General features: G+C 40.0%; 2 protein-coding genes across 4 annotated transcripts; one reads left to right on the forward strand and one right to left on the reverse strand.

Moving 5' to 3' along the window:
* On the forward strand, positions 1-4,509 carry olfml3b (olfactomedin-like 3b). Its single transcript, XM_063910356.1, is given in 4 exon segments — positions 1-182; positions 1,277-1,376; positions 1,379-1,561; positions 2,157-4,509. Coding segments are annotated over 4 exon segments (1,167 nt in total). The 5' UTR covers positions 1-83; the 3' UTR covers positions 2,942-4,509.
* Positions 4,510-5,185: 676 nt separating this feature from the next.
* Positions 5,186-17,316, reverse strand: cdk2 (cyclin dependent kinase 2). Of its 3 annotated transcripts, XM_063910359.1 has the most exons (8): positions 17,081-17,316; positions 16,374-16,611; positions 8,150-8,227; positions 7,929-8,049; positions 7,659-7,829; positions 6,940-7,041; positions 6,643-6,846; positions 5,186-6,124 (listed from the first exon to the last, which is right to left on the reverse strand). In XM_063910359.1, the coding sequence occupies exons 2-8, from the start codon at positions 16,409-16,411 to the stop codon at positions 6,020-6,022; spliced, it is 819 nt and encodes a 272-aa protein (XP_063766429.1). In that variant the 5' UTR covers positions 16,412-16,611; positions 17,081-17,316; the 3' UTR covers positions 5,186-6,019. The 3 variants fall into 3 exon arrangements, with proteins under 3 accessions (XP_063766429.1, XP_063766428.1, XP_063766427.1); XM_063910358.1 differs by lacking the exons at positions 16,374-16,611; positions 17,081-17,316 and adding an exon at positions 15,041-16,330; XM_063910357.1 differs by lacking the exons at positions 16,374-16,611; positions 17,081-17,316 and adding an exon at positions 10,732-11,593.
* Positions 17,317-19,199: the final 1,883 nt, after the last annotated feature.

Consider the following 19,199-nt stretch of genomic DNA (forward strand, 5'->3'; position numbering starts at 1 on the left):
GAATCTGCTGGCTCCTCCACACACTCTCTCTCCGCTCCGGTCAAAACTTCTCCAGGAGCTGAGGACACACCGGGCTGAGAAAAATGAGAGGACTTGTTGTATTGGTTACTTTGGTGTGCTTTGCCAGCGCTCAGCACCAAGCACTGATTGACTACTTGGAGCGGAGGCTGCTCGCTATTGAGGTAAGAATCCTTTTACCTCCCTGTCGAGCCCTGCGCTCCAGAGTCCCTCTGAGGGGAAACTTCCAGGGACAGGGCATTGGCAATGAAACGCAGATGTGGGCAAATCCTGAGGAAAATGCAGCTCTGTGAGCTTCTTGTCTGTGTTCAGAGACTGAGATAAACAGTTTAGGACTTAGAAGAGTCCATATTTGCATTGCATATTTTCTAATGTCACATTTACAAATGTCTCTCATAGTGTTTGAAATATCCGCTTAAGAACCAGGTAATAGCTCTCTATGGGGATCTCGTCATTCTGTTATTCTGTTCCCAGGTGTTCCCCTAAGGTTATGCTTTTGTTAAAATCAACAGAATAAAACATGTTCTGTTCTCATGTAGAGCGTCATTCTTACATAGTTCAATAAATAAAACTCAAACAAACAACATATCTTTAGATGTATTACACATTAAAATGGTCTGCTTAAAATGAGCAAGATCGAAATCAAAAGTAAAAATACATAAAAAATACAAACATAAAACAGGGCTATCACAAATTAACTAGGTCAAATTGTCGTATATGAAGTACAACAATGAGTGTTTTATCTTTAACATGTTGTCAGTTCACTTTCTTCCAATGGTTCATTGTGAGCTTCAGTTTGAAAAACTTCTCTAGTAACAACACAACATTGAGAACAAAGTCCAGCTTCCTGTTTTCCACACAAACATGACTGTTTTCACAGTTGAGACCTCTAGAGAAAATCTCATTTCCTTTTCCTGCTCTGCAGGTCAGAGGTCCGGGTCTGCTGGGGAGAGAGCTGGTATATGATTCAGTGTTTTGCTAAAAACACATTTGAGTAGGGAGGAAACATGCCACGTGTGGTCTGAACCTGGTTGTTTGAAGGATGAGCGTCCTACTTATTATGCCTTTCAACTTCAGTCTATTTATTCAGCCTGGAAAAAACATAGAATTATGGTTTTGTCAAAGATGTATTTACAGTTCCTGTGAAATGAAAGACTGTGTATGGGTCACATTACTACAGTACATCCAGGTTGGATAGAAACAAGTGTGACAGCTTGTATAATAATAACAAATATTCTGTCACCTTGTTTGAAAACAGGACCGGATCTCTTTGTGGCATGAGCAGACCGCCCGCTACGCCTCGGAGCTGCGGGAGCTGAAGCAACAGATGGTGTCCCAGCTGGAGAGCCTAGATAAAGAGAAGAGTTTCTGAGGGTGAATCTGGACGGCGTGGGGACGAGGGTGGACCGTGTGGAGCGAGAGCTGGACTACCTGGAGACACAGAATGGCGCTCAGCCGTGTGTAGACGTCGACGACAAGCTGATAGAGCAGCAGGTGACGTTGGTGAAGGAGAAGCAGAAGGCTAAGTACTCAAAACTATCAGGTGAGGTTTGAGGTGAAGTGGGATCTGTTAATCAGAACAAACAACTATAAACAACTAAAAGTACTAAAAACAAGCACATTTTCAAGTTTCTGGTCATTTAAATGGGTCACTTTGCAGATTATCAAAACAGTAATTATGATTACAGAAGAGTATTAGGGCCAGGTGTAAGAGGGGATAAAGGAAGAAGGCAACATTTTCTCCGTTTTGGGATACGAGACTGAAGTCAAAATGTCAGGAATAAAGACAAACTTTAAGTGATTGCCTGGGATAGGAAAAAGAAGCCTAAATGCTGCAGTCTACTTGGGATCTATTTTTCTACATGTGTCACAAAAACTGAAGACTGAAAACTACAGGGTATGGTTTTAAATGCTGGACTTTTCATGGAAACTTCCTGTTCAGTATGCTATATTGGTGACTGGTTCAACTTTTAAGACCTTTAACCAATTTAGTGCTCATACTGGTACATTTATTAACCTATACATTATTCCTTTAAAAGAAGTCATGAGATGTTTAACTGCTTATAAACTGTGAACAATGTCAGCATGTCTGCCAGTTGTCACTTGTCAAATAAAGTCTGTTGCGCTCTCTCTTTCAGACTGCAGTGACATGATCTCTAGCATAAAGGCCATGAAGATCTTGAAGCGAGTTGGAGGGCCAAAGGGTATGTGGACCAAAGACACGGGCCGGGGCTCTGGAAAGGTCTTCATCTTTAATGGGACAGATGAAGACACCATCCATGAATTCTCCTCCATTCAGGACTTTGCTCGCTCACTTGGGATGTCTCTGTCCAAGAACCTGAAGCTGCCGTCCGCCTGGAAGGGAACAGGACATGTTGTCTTAAACAATTACGCATACTATATAAACCAGGTAGAAGAGATGATGGTGGTTAAATATGACATGAAGAACGGCTCTGTGACGGACAGCGCTGTGTTTCCAGTGCAGGATCATCTCCCCGTATATGGCCTGACCCCAGAGACAGTGATGGACCTGGCTGTGGACGAGGAAGGTTTGTGGGCCATTTACGCCACGCGGCAGAACGAGAGGTACATCTCTATGGCCAAAATGGACGCCAACTCGCTTGACATTGAGCAAATGTGGGAAACAAACTGTCAGAGGGAGAACGCAGAGGCGGCTTTTGTCATCTGTGGCACTTTGTATGTGGTCTACAACACCAAGCAGCCAGGGCGCTCACGTATCCAGTGTGTGTTTGACGTCAATGACATGGTGACCAACGAAGAAGCACCACTGGTTTACTTTCCAAAGCGTTACGGAGCTCACTCCAGTCTGAAATACAACCCTCAGGAGCAGCTACTCTACGCCTGGGACGATGGCTACCAGATCCTCTACAAGCTTATCATGAAAAAGAAACTAGAAATCTGAGCTAAATAATATTTTAAACCATCCTTCCAAATCTTCCACAAACACACTAACACAACTGTGTTACCAAGTGTGTAGGTCCTTAACTACAAATCATGTGTACTTTGTATTACTGCAGACTATGCTGATGCTTTATTTCCTATTTGTGTCCAATTTTTGTGAATGACAAATCTCAAAAACACCTTGAGGGGATTTATTCCAATTTGACACTTTGTCTCAAGGATGAACTGATTTCAATTTGGGGTTCAAGGGTACGCTAATCATGACAATTTTAAACAATGTCTGGTAAAATGATAAAGAAAACAAATTTGACCAGTTGATGACGACTACAACCATGATCTGGTTAATCCTATTTTTACCAGTTGTGCTATTTGGAAATAGTTAAATAATTTAATTCTTAATTGGTTTAACATTTAACATTTTCCAAAATATAGTGCACATTGACAATTCAAGCAAAAGAACAACAACAAAGTTGCCAACACAAATTAGGCAAAATGGTCAGCAGTGATTCATGATTGTGTATGTTTGGCTAAACATGCACCAGTAGTGGCTTTGAGTCCAAAATCTTTGCAATTACTTTAAGTATTCCCTGAAATGTTTACTTATGAGAATTGTAGTCATAGTGCCACACCTGAAAGATATCATGGTGATACCTATAGGTGATCTATTGAGCTGACTTCTTATCAGACTTCACTGCATTTCTGTATTCTGAATCACATACTGTATAACAGGCAATGCTTGGTTCAGAATGTAGCATTACAAATGTACATTTAGTTATGGGTCGTATTTCATTTTACAGCTTTATTAAGACATCAGTCTTTAAACTTTTAGGTTAAAGCTAGTTTAAAAGAAATCAAGAACTATCCTGGTCAAAATATCCCTGGTGTTGTCATTATGATACATGCAAGAAACAGCTAGCTGGCTAGTGCTGTTGTATTTCAGTTTTTGAATTAGTGGAGCACATAGGTATTTTGTGGCGTTTGCTTTAAATAAATTCGACAAAATTGACAAAGACCACCACTATTTGAATTATGCCTCATGTAATGCGATTGTTTATTAATTTATAACATATCTATTTTATACTGTTTGCTTACAATATGATATTTTCCTAGTATCATGTATTTTTATTTCCTCCTTAATATTGGACATTGAGAAAATAAATTGCAACTACACCAATTAACAAAGTGAGTCTGTCATATTCTGTGAGCAGATCCAAACTGAAAAGGCCTTTTAGACTTTGGGGCCCCTCAGTGGTGATGTGAGAGAAGACACTATGGCCTACAGCAATGCATTGTTTGCATGTATCTCTGAGTCAGATTTTCCAAGGTAACTTTCTCTACTGAAGGGGACCTGCATTGACTATTATGGCTTCTAAATACGACAGATAATAATAGTTATTTCATGTATTTCATTGACTTCACTCCGCACTTGATTACTGTTTTGTTCTTCTGGTGAGATGCTAAGTGCATTTCGTTGCCTTAGTACTTGTACTAAGTGACAATAAAAAAAAAAGTTTGCATAGCACGATAAATATAAAACACTAAGGTCATTTCATATTTTGTTATAACCAAATGTTGTGCATGTTAATGGTCTGCAAAGGCTTAAATCCCAAAGTTCCTCCAGAGGGAGTTTCTCTCCCACACTCTCCCCCCCATGCCTGAAACAACTCAATTGGATCCTTTATTTACTTCCGTGACATAGTGACATCAAAGCACATTGTATGTAATAGGCTAAGGGGCGGTTGACCAATCACAACAGAGCTGGCCAGCTAAACAATCACAGCACACTCCAGACTATCAAATAAATATTGAACCTGCAGAACGGCCATTATTATTAACATATTACTCACCCAGCTACCTCAAATTCTTGAGGAACATTATCTCACTGGCCTCGACTGTTGTTAAACGCAGCCCCCATTTGATTCAACTCAAGACTTTGGCTGTTTTTCTTAATTCTGTGCTCAACCTGGACGCAGTGGAGAAAAAATATTTATCTTCAAGGTATACAATCCTTTTGTGGGTGACGTGCTTCTTTAATGTGTCTGTCGAGATGTCAACTGTAGTAGTGGTAACATACTACAGTGTAACATTCATGTCATTTAACAAAGACAACTGGTATTTGAGTCTCTCAAAGCTTTTAGTGTAATCATTTCACTTGGCTCCAGAGCTGAAGAAAATATTGTTCACTTGAACTGTGACGTACTCTGCAGACCTTCAGACTAAAAATACCTTCAACAAGCACAAACTGTAACAGCTGTTTAAACAAGTTTATTTTTTTAAAACTGTAAATAAACAATATCCATAAAAAACAATGCATTACATTTGAATAAAATCTAGAGTAAGAAAGAGGCAACAGCACATTCAATTCTGTTAAATCTGAATGACAACAGGGACAACTATGTACAACGCTGAGAACTTCAGTTTTGTAATCCTGCAAGCAAACCTGAACGACCAACAAACATGTGTGTGTGATAAACAACTAAAGGTGCTGTTAGAAAATCACTTCAAGATACTTCAGAACCAACTTTAAAGAATTTAGCTGCACGAAAATCAACCTTAAAGAGTACGTTTGTAGTTTTTCAGCACCAACGGTTTTAGATTAGCTGACGATGCAACGGTCACTCACATCTGTCATTCAGCTGCTGCTGCTGCTCAGTCTCAAAGAGCTTGACGTTTGTATCTTGCACCATCCCAAACTTAATTACTCTAACTAATAGATTATATGAATTGACATCCTAAAATAGGGAAATGCAATGGCAGTTTTCGAGAATCAATCAGGGGACTTTCCCAATCACAAATAACACTAACATCAGAAATGGCAGTTGCACAAAAATATGCAGAATATTGAAATTGAAAATTACAGTTAAATGTTTGTAACTATTAGAACATTGTGGCTGAAAACACAGCGAAACTCTCGGGAGGTCAACCGTCTTAGAAAGCTGGTTTTAAGTGTGACGTCCATGAAAGGATCCAACGTGTCCCGTAGTGTCCACTTTATGTCTTCCACTGGTGGAAATGAGGAGAGGAGGTCCTTATTGCTCAGACATTGTTGGCATTAAAACAGACTCACACCCTGCTCTGCTCAGAGTCTCAGATGAGGAATTGGCATGGTGACGTCGCGGAAGTATCGATGTACAAGGGCGTTTTTGGCAGATATCCTTTTGTTTGGATCGTAACTCAGCATTTCCTGGAAGAACAAAAACAGAAATACAGTCAAACGCTGTGTCTCTGAAGCAGGCTGTGACTGATGACTTGTTAATTGAGTTTTTTTTAGTCTGAATAAATAAATCAACTAGTGGAACAACAGTAAAATAAACACCAACTGTTTTGATAATCAATTCATGTTTTAACACGTTTTTTTACAAAGTTTTGGGAAAATGCTGTTTTAAGCCTCACAAAAATGGAGATTCCTTGCTTTTCTCAGTTTTGTTTTATATTATACTAAATACATTTAGGTTTTCAATTTGACAAAACAAGATATTTAAACAAATCACACTGAATCAATTAATCAGCCAGTTGTTGCAGATTTACTATAAGGGTGTCCTATAGCGGTATGCTTGAGTGTGAGAGGGACGAAGTGTCTTGGGACATGACTTTGCTGCATTCAGGTGCATTTACAAAACCAAATACACAAAAGCAACTACCTTTACAGAGGTAATCTGGTCTAAAGTAACATATGAATGAATGAATTAGAAATGTTCTCACTCCGAGCAGTTCTCTTCCATCTTCATCAAGAATCGGCACCACTTTGGCTAAATCCTGCCGGGCCCACTTAGGGAAAGAGGGTTTGTAGTCAGGCATCAATGTGACTCCAGGCCAGACAGTCTCATCAGGCGTGCCCAAAGTGCGGAAGATTCTGAATATCTGATCGATCTCTGAGTCTCCGGGTAACAAGGCCTTCTTGGTGAGCTGCACAACGGAGGACAGTGAGACGAGCCTGTTAGCTGGATATTACATATGGTCCATTATGCGTCATGCGTAGGCTTCATGCATTTCAATTACCATTTCAGCAAAGATGCAGCCCAGACTCCAGATGTCGACAGCTGTGGAGTAGTATTTACAGCCCAGAAGAATTTCTGGTGCTCTGTACCAAAGTGTTACCACCTGAAAAATATCACAGAAGCATGTGTGTATTTAGGAAATCACGATTTCTTCTTAACCAAAATACATTGTCAGAAACTAAAGAAACACCATGTAACAGTTTTGTTTAACACATGATCAAGAGCCCATTCCTGCTGGGTATGGCAATAATAGAAATGTACTGATCGATCAGCTGTGACTGGTTATCAGCTGATTTTGTTATAAAGTAGTACAAAAGGCCGATTCTATGCCAAATACACAAATATAATTGAACAATACACACACCTTAACATTCTTATAAATAGATACTGATTCATAAATACTTTTGTATAAATAAGAAGAAAAAAATACATAGTGTAAGCTACAACAAATGATACAAATATGTGTCCTTACATAGGCCTATGGAATAATCGTTTCATTGATTCTTCTCTTACACCTCTGAACCAACAAATGAAATCTCTATTAATGAAACGCGACAAAAATATTATTTGATGTGGTGAATCATTGTCAGTCCATTGAAAGAAAGAAGATCTGCCAAGAAAATGTCAGTCTGTGCTTATCTAGTTTTGGAAATACACTTTAAACCATATGACTGGAAGGAGCATGTTGACATGCATGAACAGGGCAGCCGAGCACATTACCTCGTGTGTGTATGTGCGGACAGGCACCCCAAAGGCTCTTGCCAGACCAAAGTCAGCAAGCTTGATCTCCCCCTGGGCGTTGATGAGGAGATTCTGGGGCTTAAGGTCTCGATGAAGAACCCTGTGAGAGTGGCAGAAGGCCAGGCCTTGCAGCAGCTGGAAAAGATAACTCTAAAAGCAAACAAAAAATATATAAAACACACAAGTTAGTCAAATTACCTTTGATTTCTTGTAGAAATTGAGGCTTTGCAAAAAGTAGCGGGCATTTACCTTAACCAGAGGCAGTGGGATACCAGCGACTGTGAAGGAGTCCATGAACTTCTTTAGATCCTGATGAAGGAACTCAAACACAAGGTAGAGCTTGTTCTCGGTGTGGATGACATCTCGCAACCTGAAACATGTCAACCCACAGGTTGGCTTAAAACTGACAGAAACAAGTAACCAGAGAATCTTGAGATTTCACTTAAAGCTGGAACATAACTGGGACTTACTTGACAATATTGGGGTGACTGAGTTCTTTGAGGAGTGAAATCTCTCGGATGGCAGTGCTTGGTACACCCTCTGTTTCCCTGAATTAAATAAAAGAACAAGTTTTGTTACTGAAGTTCATTCATTAATGCCAGCTTTGATAATGTTGCCATTTTAACTTTAGCTCTTTCTTTTCAATTGCACGTTTGATTATTTTAGAATGGTTTCAATTAATTGTATTCAAGCACTTAGATTTTCTCTAAAAAATAACTTAAAAAGGAAATCACAGCATTGGCTTACTGAAGTCACAAATGTCAGAAAACTGATAAAAGGAGTCAATGATTCCACCGGCTGAAGTCTGCGAAACAATGTTTACATATCTGAAACGTCTTTAATGTGTAGGGAATTATACGAGTAGTGCCTGAAATAATGAATTGTAATTACACATCCTGCAATGGAGCAATATCCATTCAACACACAAGCACTTTAAATCCCAAAGTTGTGTTCTTAGCACTAACAGCATGAAGGCTGGTGGCTGAAATACATTTCCCTGGTTTACTTTTAATTGTATAGGTCATCAGACACTGGTGATTGGAAGCAGGTCTTCAAGGTGCTCTTCTGGAAGTCTACCTTTGCCAACATAAAATGGAGCAGAGCTTTTATTTCACACTTCAAGTACTGGATTTCAGTGGCGGCTGGCCAATAGAGGGCGCTAGGGCGCCGCCCCACCACTCACCTCACCACATTTCCTTGAATAAGACATAAAAAAAATTAAATTAAAATGAAACAATAAAATAAAAATATTTCGAAATATATGTATATATTTTTTTAGATGTGCAAGATAAATATTTTATAGTTAATGATGAGTAAAGTTGTTTCGTTCCTTGACATTGTCTGATTGGTGACGTATTTCCGCCCTGGGGCGCAGCAATATTTGCCGATTCGCCTTATTCACCTCGAACGTTCCACCGAGCCTGAGGGGTACACTTACCACTTCCGGGAGTTCTCACAACGCGATTTCAATGGCGCCTCACTGCTGTGTTCCCCAATGCACATCATCAAAAAGGAAAAAATCTAACCAAGGACAAACTTTTCACCGTTTCCCCATCGATCATGGACTATGTCGGCAATGGATAGTAAAAATCAGAAGGGATCCTGGTCGTAATTTTAAGGTAAGTTTTATTGAGTTTTATATGTCTGCTGCTGTGAGGCTGAGCCGGCTCCATAACTAGCTTGTATCGCTAGCAGCTAGCCAGGCTACTGCTAGCTTGAACTCGCAAGTTTTAGTAGATAGATTAAGGCGGAGAGCCAGGTTGTTGAAATATACAGTCTAGTCCATTAGTAGTATGTTATTAAAATCTACCACCACAAATTCACTAGTATAAGCATATTCTGAGTGTATTGTTTGTATTAGCTTCTAGTCACAAGCTAACCTAGGAAACACATCACATCAGTTTTCCTAGCTAGGATGAGGATGTAGGAGTCACATTGAGTCTGATCAATGAAATTATACATGTTAAAATGTTTGTATGATTACATTTTATTAACTGATGCAGATAAACACATACACAAAAGTGTGTTCGGAGCATTTCCTCCAAGACTGCCTTGTGAAAAGCAACCCGGGGGATGTTGCAGTCGGTACTGGCCCACTGCTCCACATTTTGAATTGTTAATTCTGGCAAACAAGAAAGGTTGGTGGTCCACACTGGAGTTTCCATTGCTGGTGCTGCTGAATCTTCCATAGATCGTATGCGTCGGAGTCAAACTTCCGGGTTTGTGTACCCCTCAGCCTCGTTCGAGTTTCAAAATGGCCGCCAGGTGAATAAGGCGAATAGACTCTCGTTAAAAGTTGTACATGCGCAGTAGCTCCTCTTCAATACAAGAGATAGGACGATGTTGGGGCGCACCTCTCCTGCGCCCCGAGCTGGATTTACGTACCACCGTCCCGCCATTGATACGGCGGCGGGGCTGACGTCACAGCCGATCCGATCGTCTCCAACTCCCGCGACTTGAGTTGGAGACGATCGGACAGAGATGCAAAATGGAGAAAGATATATTAAATAATTCAGTGAAGTCACCTCAGAGAACACCTTTTGAGAGGAGAACATATCAGGAGAAGCTCAACGTGAAAGAGCTCGGACCTGATCAGCCGTACATCGCGATTCATCAGCAGTCAAAAGACAGAGGGAGACAATATACTCGTTGTTTTTCCAGGACCTGATTTAGCAACAAGGCTTGGCTAACTGCGTGTAGCGAGGCTACTGCTTTATTCTGCTTTCCCTGCCTCCTTTTTCAAACGTCAGGATCTGACCCAGCATGGATTAAGACAGGTATGACTGATTTGAAGCACTTTTCAGAAAAGGCAAAGAAACATGAATTAACTGGGATCCACATGGAAAATACACTGCGACTAGCCATGTTTGGGAAAATAAACATTTCATCTCAGCTTGATGAAGGCTACAGGGTAGGGATCCGTAAGCACAATGAGGAGGTTGACAAAAACAGGCAAGTTCTGTGGTCATTTCCACTCAGTGTCAGCTGGTGCATGTGATCCGCTACATTGACAAAGCCCATCATGTCCAAGAGAGGTTTTTTGAGTTCATACCTCTCCAAAGTGCCACAGCTGATTCCATCACCACAGCACTTCTGGATAGGTTGAGCTCCATTCTCCCTGATGACCAGAAGAGCAAGCTCATTTCCCAAGCATATGATGGTGCAAGTGTCATGAGAGGAGCCAAAGGTGGTGTACAGAAGAAGGTCCAAGACGTGTATGTGAATGCACACTATGTCCATTGCTATGCTCACCAACTTAACCTCATCATGCAGCAGGTGACTTCCCATATCCCAAAAGTGAGTAATTTCTTCTCAGACCTGGCTGGACTCTCTAGTTTTTTTTCAAGATCTCCAAAGAGAACCAGCGTGCTCGATAGAGTGGTGGCCCACAGACTCCCAAGAGCAAGCACAGTGAGGTGGAACTTTCATAGCCGAACTGTGAACACTGTTTTTGAGCACAAAGAAGACCTGCTCCAGTGTTTTGAAACCATCAGGGACTCAGGAGAGTTTGATCCTATCACTGTGAGAGAAGCTGGAGGGTTTGTGAGGCTGCTGGAGGATGATACCAGTATTTGGCTGGTGCTAATTTCCACCCATGCTAGCTAGGCTACCTAACGTCATTTCAAGTCAACTCACCCGAAATAAAATGCTCATTGCACAGCCTGGAGTGTTCTGTTGGCGTCCATTGATCCCTTTTAATTGCAGCTATCCATTTCTGTCTCCTTTCTGTGTTCTTGGGAATGTTATAAAATGTGTGTCCATCTTTATTTGACTTGCTGTTATTGCAGCCCACAGCACAGCAGATAGATGGCATTGTTTACTTTAGCGTAGTAAACGGTCCTCAAGATGGCGCTGCGATTCATGTGTGACGTCACATGAAACCCATGAATATAATATAATAGTCTAGTTTTATAGAGGTGCAATGTTAATTTGCATTGTTACTATTAAATGAACACATATATTCAAAAAATTAATCGTTTTTATATTTTAAATAATTAGAAAAGCTGACTAATAGCCATCTCCATATTGTATTAAACTGGTGCATTCATTTTTTAGGTTTGTGACACTATCTTGGGCCATGCAAAACACAGATTTGCCTTCACAAAGCATCTGATCAGTGCTACACTACTGCAGGCAGACAGATTCCAGCAGTACCGCAGCCAGTTCCCTGAAGCAGCACTGAACACCACCATGGAGGCTTACCCACTGCTGAACAAGAACAAGCTGAAAACTGAACTGGCTCTCATCTACAGCAACGATGAGTTCAAGAGCTGCAGTGGTGCTGTGGCTCTGTACCAGCTCTTCATGGGGAACAATCTTCAGGACACCTTCTCAGAGACTGTGGCACTGCTGAAGATCCTCATCACAACTCCTATGACCACAGCTGAGTCTGAGAGGTGCTTCTCAACACTGAAGAGAATCAAGACCTTCCTCAGGAACACAATGTCACAGTATCGTCTTAATGCATTGGCCATGCTCTCTATGGAGAAGAATCTTGTCAAAACCATCCCTGACTTCAACCAAAGAGTCATTGAGAAATGTGCTGCTGTCAAGGATAGAAGGGCAAAATGTATGTACAAAAAGTAGAACACTACATGACATTATAATCTGTATATCTCTATATTTGTTCATACTACATCTACATATTCATACTACATCTCTTTCATTACATTCTGTACATCTGCATATATATAGCACATCTGTATATATATATCTGTATGTATTGTCCATGTTATACAGTGGGGCAAAAAAGTATTTAGTCAGCCACCAATTGTGCAAGTACTCCCATTTAAAAAGATGAGAGAGGCCTGTAATTTTTATCATAGGTACACTCAACTATGAGACAGAATGAAAAATCCAGGAAATCACATTGTAGGATTTTTAATGAATTTATTTTCAAATGATTGTGGAAAATAAGTATTTGGTCAATAACAAAAGTTCATCTCAATACTTTGTTATATACCCTTTGTTGGCAATGACAGAGGTCAAACGTTTTCTGTAAGTCTTCACAAGGTTTTCACACACTGTTGCTGGTATTTTGGCCCATTGCTCCATGCAGATCTCCTCTAAAGCAGTGATGTTTTGGGGCTGTCGCTGGGCAACACGGACTTTCAACTCCCTCCAAAGATTTTCTATGGGGTTGAGATCTGGAGACTGGCTAGGCCACTCCAGGACCTTGAAATGCTTCTTACGAAGCCACTTCCTTCATTGCCCTGGCGGTGTGTTTGGGATCATTGTCATGCTGAAAGACCCAGCCACGCTTCATCTTCAGTGCCCTTGCTGATGGAAGGAGGTTTTCACTCTAAATCTCACGATACATGGCCCCATTCATTCTTTCCTTTACACGGATCAGTCGTCCTGGTCCCTTTGCAGAAAAACAGCCCCAAAGCATGATGTTTCCACTCGCATGCTTCACAGTAGGTATGGTGTTCTTTGGATGCAACTCTGCATTCTTTCTCCTCCAAACACGACGAGTTGAGTTTTTACCAAAAAGTACTATTTTGGTTTCATCTGACCATATGACATTCTCCCAATCCTCTTCTGGATCATCCAAATGCCCTCTAGCAAACTTCAGACGGGCCTGGACATGTACTGGCTTAAGCAGGGGGACACGTCTGGAACTGCAGGATTTAAGTCCCTGGCGGCGTAGTGTGTTACTGATGGTAGCCTCTGTTACTTTGGTCCCAGCTCTCTGCAGGTCATTCACTAGGTCCCCCCGTGTGGTTCTGGGATTTTTGCTCACCGTTCTTGTGATCATTTTGACCCCACGGGGTGAGATCTTGCGTGGAGCCCCAGATGGAGGGAGATTAGCAGTGGTCTTGTATGTCTTCCATTTTCTAATAATTGCTCCCACAGTTGATTTCTTCACACCAAGCTGCTTACCTATTGCAGATTCAGTTTTCCCAGCCTGGTGCAGGTCTACAATTTTGTCTCTGGTCTCCTTTGACAGCTCTTTGGTCTTGGCCATAGTGGAGTTTGGAGTATGACTGTTTGAGGTTGTGGACAGGTGTCTTTTATACTGATAACGAGTTCAAAAAGGTGCCATTAATACAGGTAACGAGTGGAGGACAGAGGAGCCTCTTAAAGAAGAAGTTACAGGTCTGTGAGAGCCAGAAATCTTGCTTGTTTGTAGGTGACCAAATACTTATTTTACCGAGGAATTTACCAATTAATTCATTAAAAATCCTACAATGTGATTTCCTGGATCGTTTCCCCCATTCTGTCTCTCATAGTTGAGGTATACCTATGATAAAAAATTACAGGCATCTCTCATCTTTTTAAATGGGAGAACTTGCACAATTGGTGGCTGACTAAATACTTTTTTGCCCCACTGTATATGATATATATTATTTAAATATATAGAGATAGATCTAGAAATAGATAGAGAGATAGATTGATAGATATTTATTATATATGTATATTGGCCCTCTGTATAGTAATATAGCACATCTGTATATTTGTTCATACTACATCTGTTTATACTATGCCAATTATTCCCACCTCTTTATACTGCCCTTATCTTTACATAATCACTCTTAACTGCATCTGTACATACTCTATATATCGCACTTGTTTCTCTTTGCACTTCTATCTATCTATAATGTTGTTTTTGTTGTTTTCATTTATGTAAATACACTCGTTTGATACCTTAGTACATGCTTTTTTTAAATATACATTTTGGAGTTATAGCCCCCCCTGGAGAAAACTCCACCAGCCGCCACTGCTGGATTTCCAACAAGGCTAGTAAAGCACCATTTTAAAACGGAGCTAAAATATACCCTGCTATTTCTCATCTATTTTTTCAAATTGTGAAACCATTAAATGTATGATATTTATACTATTTTTTTACCTTAAAAATGTAAAGTTATTTGCTTAAATGATAGTCCAGATGATGACGCACATAAAGATATGATTTACTTCATTATTCTATAAACCATTGATTTATTCTCAATATAGAGATTAGCTAAATCGTGTATCCTTGAACTGAATCATCTACTTAAATCACTATTAGTACCAGGCTTTTCAGAAATTAGGCACTAAATATTAATAATGTATTTTCTCGTGTTATACTCTTCAAATGTAACATAATTTGTATCACCTTTATATTTCCTCTATGTCCTACTATTGTTTAGCTGCACATTTTGAAACCATCCTTGTAAATTCAAAAAAGCTTTGCAACTTTACTCTGACTGTCACAACCTGATGATGACAGCCTTGCATAAATGACTGTTTGTCCTGCCAAAAACACATTTTGAATTTTGAGTAAAACATTTCCATCACATTTTAAGTAAAAGTAGCGTTAGCTTCAGTAACGTTAGCTCCTGCAGATGATAACAAACAACACTGAGGAGTTCACTTACGTGTCGAGGCGGATTTTCTTCAGAGCAACAGTTTCTCCTGTGACTTTGTTCTTGGCTTTGTAAACCACCCCATACGTCCCTTCGCCTATCTTCTCCACCTTCTGAAACGTATCCATGTTTACAGGTCAAGAGTGGAGGATGTTCGTGTGTTGTTTAGCTCGTTAGCAGGACTCCCTCTTTGTGTCGGAGCTAACAACTGCTCGGTGGCTACACAGAAAGACGTTAATGGGCAGCGCGCGGACCGACATATAATTAACGGCTGCTCCGGGTTCAAACGGTCCGGAAACAAGACACAGTCGGCGGTTCTCTCTATCATTAACTTCCTCAAATCAGAGCTAAAGTCCGTGGGATCACGTCAGTTGTTGTCCCTGGTGATGATAATATCCCTAAATATGTGAATTAGCGTGGCGGCTCTTCCTCTCTGTAGAAACAACACAGTAGTGTTTCCCGCGTTACATCGGGAGCGTTAGTTTTTGTGTTCAACACTAATTTAGCCGGGCGGTGTTAGAAAGGGTTTCCAGTTAACTGCTCAAAAAAGAGCCTTCCTTGTGAATCGACGTGAAGGACGCTGGTTAAAGACACGTTTCTAAAATGTTTCTTTATAGAAAGACGTCAGTTGAGTTTAATTGGTTTTATTGTCATTCGGTTCACTTCGGTAGAGGGGATCGTGTTGTACCGGAACAGGAATCAATCGTCCAGAAAACAAACCTCATCTTGACACAACGATGACGTTTTTAAGTCGTCAACGTCGCGGACGGAAGTGGTATTTTCTCTTATTTTGTCGTTATAACAAAATAACCTTTTCAAACTTTTTGTACCATACAACAAGTACAAAGTATATTTAAAGTATGTTACAAAAAATAGGAAAATTGCATAAAAACACTCACAGCTCTTTGGTTTATAGAAAAATATTTTTGTCAATTAAACAATGTTTTTGAATTGGTGCCACACAACACAAGGACATTAAATACCAACACAGTATACAACACATGAATAGGCGTTATTATTCAGCTTCATACATCAGTTTTTCACATATTTGGATACTTCTATGCACAAGTGTTTTGTGCATAAAATTAATGCAATAAACAGGTAAGGAAATTAAGAAATGAAATGAAGGAAATGTACTTGAAGTGTAAGTGGTGGTGGTGGCAAAGTCACCAGTTCAAGTCCCCAAAAGACCAAGGCTGTGTTCGAAACCGCATACTTGCCTACTCATACTAACTCTGCGTAGTATGCGAGTTTGAGTATGCGAGAAGTTCCCGGATGGCATACTAGATTTGCCATAATGTTGAGTATGTATGCATGACGAGCTTGCTACTCATACTCAAATTACCCAAGATGCAATGCAATGTGACGTCGGTGACGTGACATGGTAGGACGTTCCACAGGCCAACCAGTAGAGAAACACCAGGACCTCAAAGGATTTCCCCCATGTCTGCCACGAGCTGGATGAGGCTCTCCAGGGACTCTCGGGACACACGGAAGTCCTTCCTGGTGTCATCTCCATTAAAATAGAGGCGCAACAGAGGAACATGGGGATTCACTCTGCAATATGGCCCTCTTGAAGCCACCTGTAAAACAATTTAATATGAATTTGTCAGACTATCTATGTATTGAACTTTTAAGCATTTTTAGGAACAATTATTTAATTAATAAATTAAATAAGTTTTTAACCCTAAGTATAGTTTTTAAATGAGATTCTTTATTACACTTTATGAAATTATTAAATTCACAACGACTTTGTTGCTCAATGATGTAAATGTACCTAGCGATTGAAAATATAACGGATATAATTTTTCCCTCCAATTTTCAGGCTGAGGTATGTTATATTATGTTGTATATTATGTCCCATTAGCTATCTGTCTTTGGATTTATAGTTGATTAAAAAGGTAAACGGCGGTTTCAAGCTAGCTACATCGAGGGTAGGTTCGCTTCCCGTTTTCAAAGTAAAAGCACAGATTCTGTCGTTATGGTTTTCCGGATAATAAAGGGCAACGGGTGTTTTATTTTTGTGAAAATGACCGAAAGTGCGTTACTCACTACGGTTAGCTTGAGTAGCTCCGAATTCGTCCGAACAAAATTGTAAACAGCTGGTATTTAGACAAATTAACGATAACTGGGGATCTAAACGGCTACTTTCTCGCCTAAAAATGTTTGAAATGTCGATAAAGTGATATATTTAAAGAGTTTAGAGCTAAAATGAAATCAGCTTCAGCCTGTTGATTTCAGCTCGGGTAGGAGCGCAGTGCATTGTGGGTTATCATGTAGTATGCTGCAGTGTAAACGATGAGTATGGAGTATGGAGTATGCGGTTTCGAACACAGCCCAAGTGCGACCGTGGTGGTGTCCCTGAGCACGGAACCGTTCCACTGCTCCCCGGGTGCCGTACATATGGCAGCCCACTGCTCCTAAACACTAGGATGGGTCAAATGCTGAAAACATTTATTTTTTAAAATTATTTTTAAATCATGTACATTTTAATGTTCTAAAATAGGTTTTATGAACAGTGGAGAATGAAAGGGAAATACAGTTGCTCCCTCTAGTGGCAGTAGCTGTGCCCACACTCACTGGTTTAGAGCTATTTCACACTGCTGTTATAATTGAAAAAATATATATTATTCCTAAACAAACAAGGTTTATACACCTTTTTCACTGCGGAAATGTTAGCTTGTTGTAGCAGGTAAAAGCACTGGAGGAACAAATAACATTTATGATGTCGTTTTTACCAGAAATTACAACATGTTGCAACTATGTCACACCTGTGTTTTGGAGTCTCAAGATTATTTGTGATAATCACACAAGAAATATATATTTTCACCTTTCACCTCACGTGTTTCCTTCTGATCATGCTCCTTATTCAATAGCTGACTGCGCCTCCAGGGCTCAGATTAACCAGTCACAGAGCCCTGGAGCTGCTGGGCCTCTCTGAAACTCCCCAGGGCAACGTGCAACAAAGATCCTCAGTCACAATCAAACTCACATGTAACAACAGAAAAAGTACAGGTGTAAACAATAAAATTAATGATTGCAGAATTCCCTTTAGCTGCTTGGTTCCAGGTTCCTGGGGTTGTGAATGCTGGTTCACTGTCACAATGTCATTCATTAGAGGGACACTTTAACAAAACAAAACCATTGTTTATGTATTTAGGTCATACCTGTGCTTTCCTGCTATTACAACCTAAAATGTGTGCAGCCTTTATTCATCTGAATTATGTAAAAAAGATTGGTCATGAGGCATTGGATGTCATCTGTTTCTGCAGGAAGAAACAGCCTTTGTTAGAAGCTCATACCAGCACTGCACATGGTCAAAGCCCAGAGGCTACACATTTATCCACCCAGCAGCTTTAAATGTGAAATGTCGCCTTTTGCTTTTATGATTGAGATTATTATAAATGAGTTAAATGCATTCAATGCTGCTATATAATCTAGATACTTGTGTATATGTTGTTTTCTTTTTTGACGGTTTGGTCTAACTTACTTTTTTTACAAAGATAATTTTACCATTTTCCTCTATTGCTACTAGTGCACTTCCTAAAGTGTTGGTTAGTTAGTTAAGAAAACATCTGTGTGGACATTGTTAATCAGGCAACTGGTTCCTTTTTTGAGAAGTTGTTACACCAGATTTTTGTTGTGATGTAATTGGTGTTTATAACTGAAAGGTAACTCTCCTTTGTGTTTGTACAAATGTGCACTGAATTTAGGCAATTTATTTCTCATGTTGTAATGATGTTCGTTGCCATGAGAAAAACTAAATAGCCATTAGAAAAGGAATCAAGATCACTGACTAACATGATGGAGGATTTAGGCTTTGTGAAGGCACTGGATGACTTCTATGTTTGTTTTATTCATGAACTTATTTTCCTGTCTAGTCAGATTTTGTATTGGCATCCAGACGGCCTTATTGATCTGCTTTTGGCCAATAATAAAACACAATCCCCATTTCCTGCAATTAGAAAGCTTTTCACGGTGTGTGACTCCAGGTTGGGTGCAGACTTTGTGTTTGAAAAATGTTATGGCATCCCTGCTAACATTTGATGTCCTTCCATTACTTGTCACATTACTTTAAGGCTGTTACATAAATGCTAACCATTTTTAATTGTGACTTATTGTAAAGAAAACGTTCACAATAAGTTAAATGTCATCCGTCTTCACAAAACAC

The sequence above is a fragment of the Eleginops maclovinus genome, chromosome 20 (genome assembly GCF_036324505.1).
Source record: "Eleginops maclovinus isolate JMC-PN-2008 ecotype Puerto Natales chromosome 20, JC_Emac_rtc_rv5, whole genome shotgun sequence".
Taxonomy (NCBI): domain Eukaryota; kingdom Metazoa; phylum Chordata; class Actinopteri; order Perciformes; family Eleginopidae; genus Eleginops; species Eleginops maclovinus.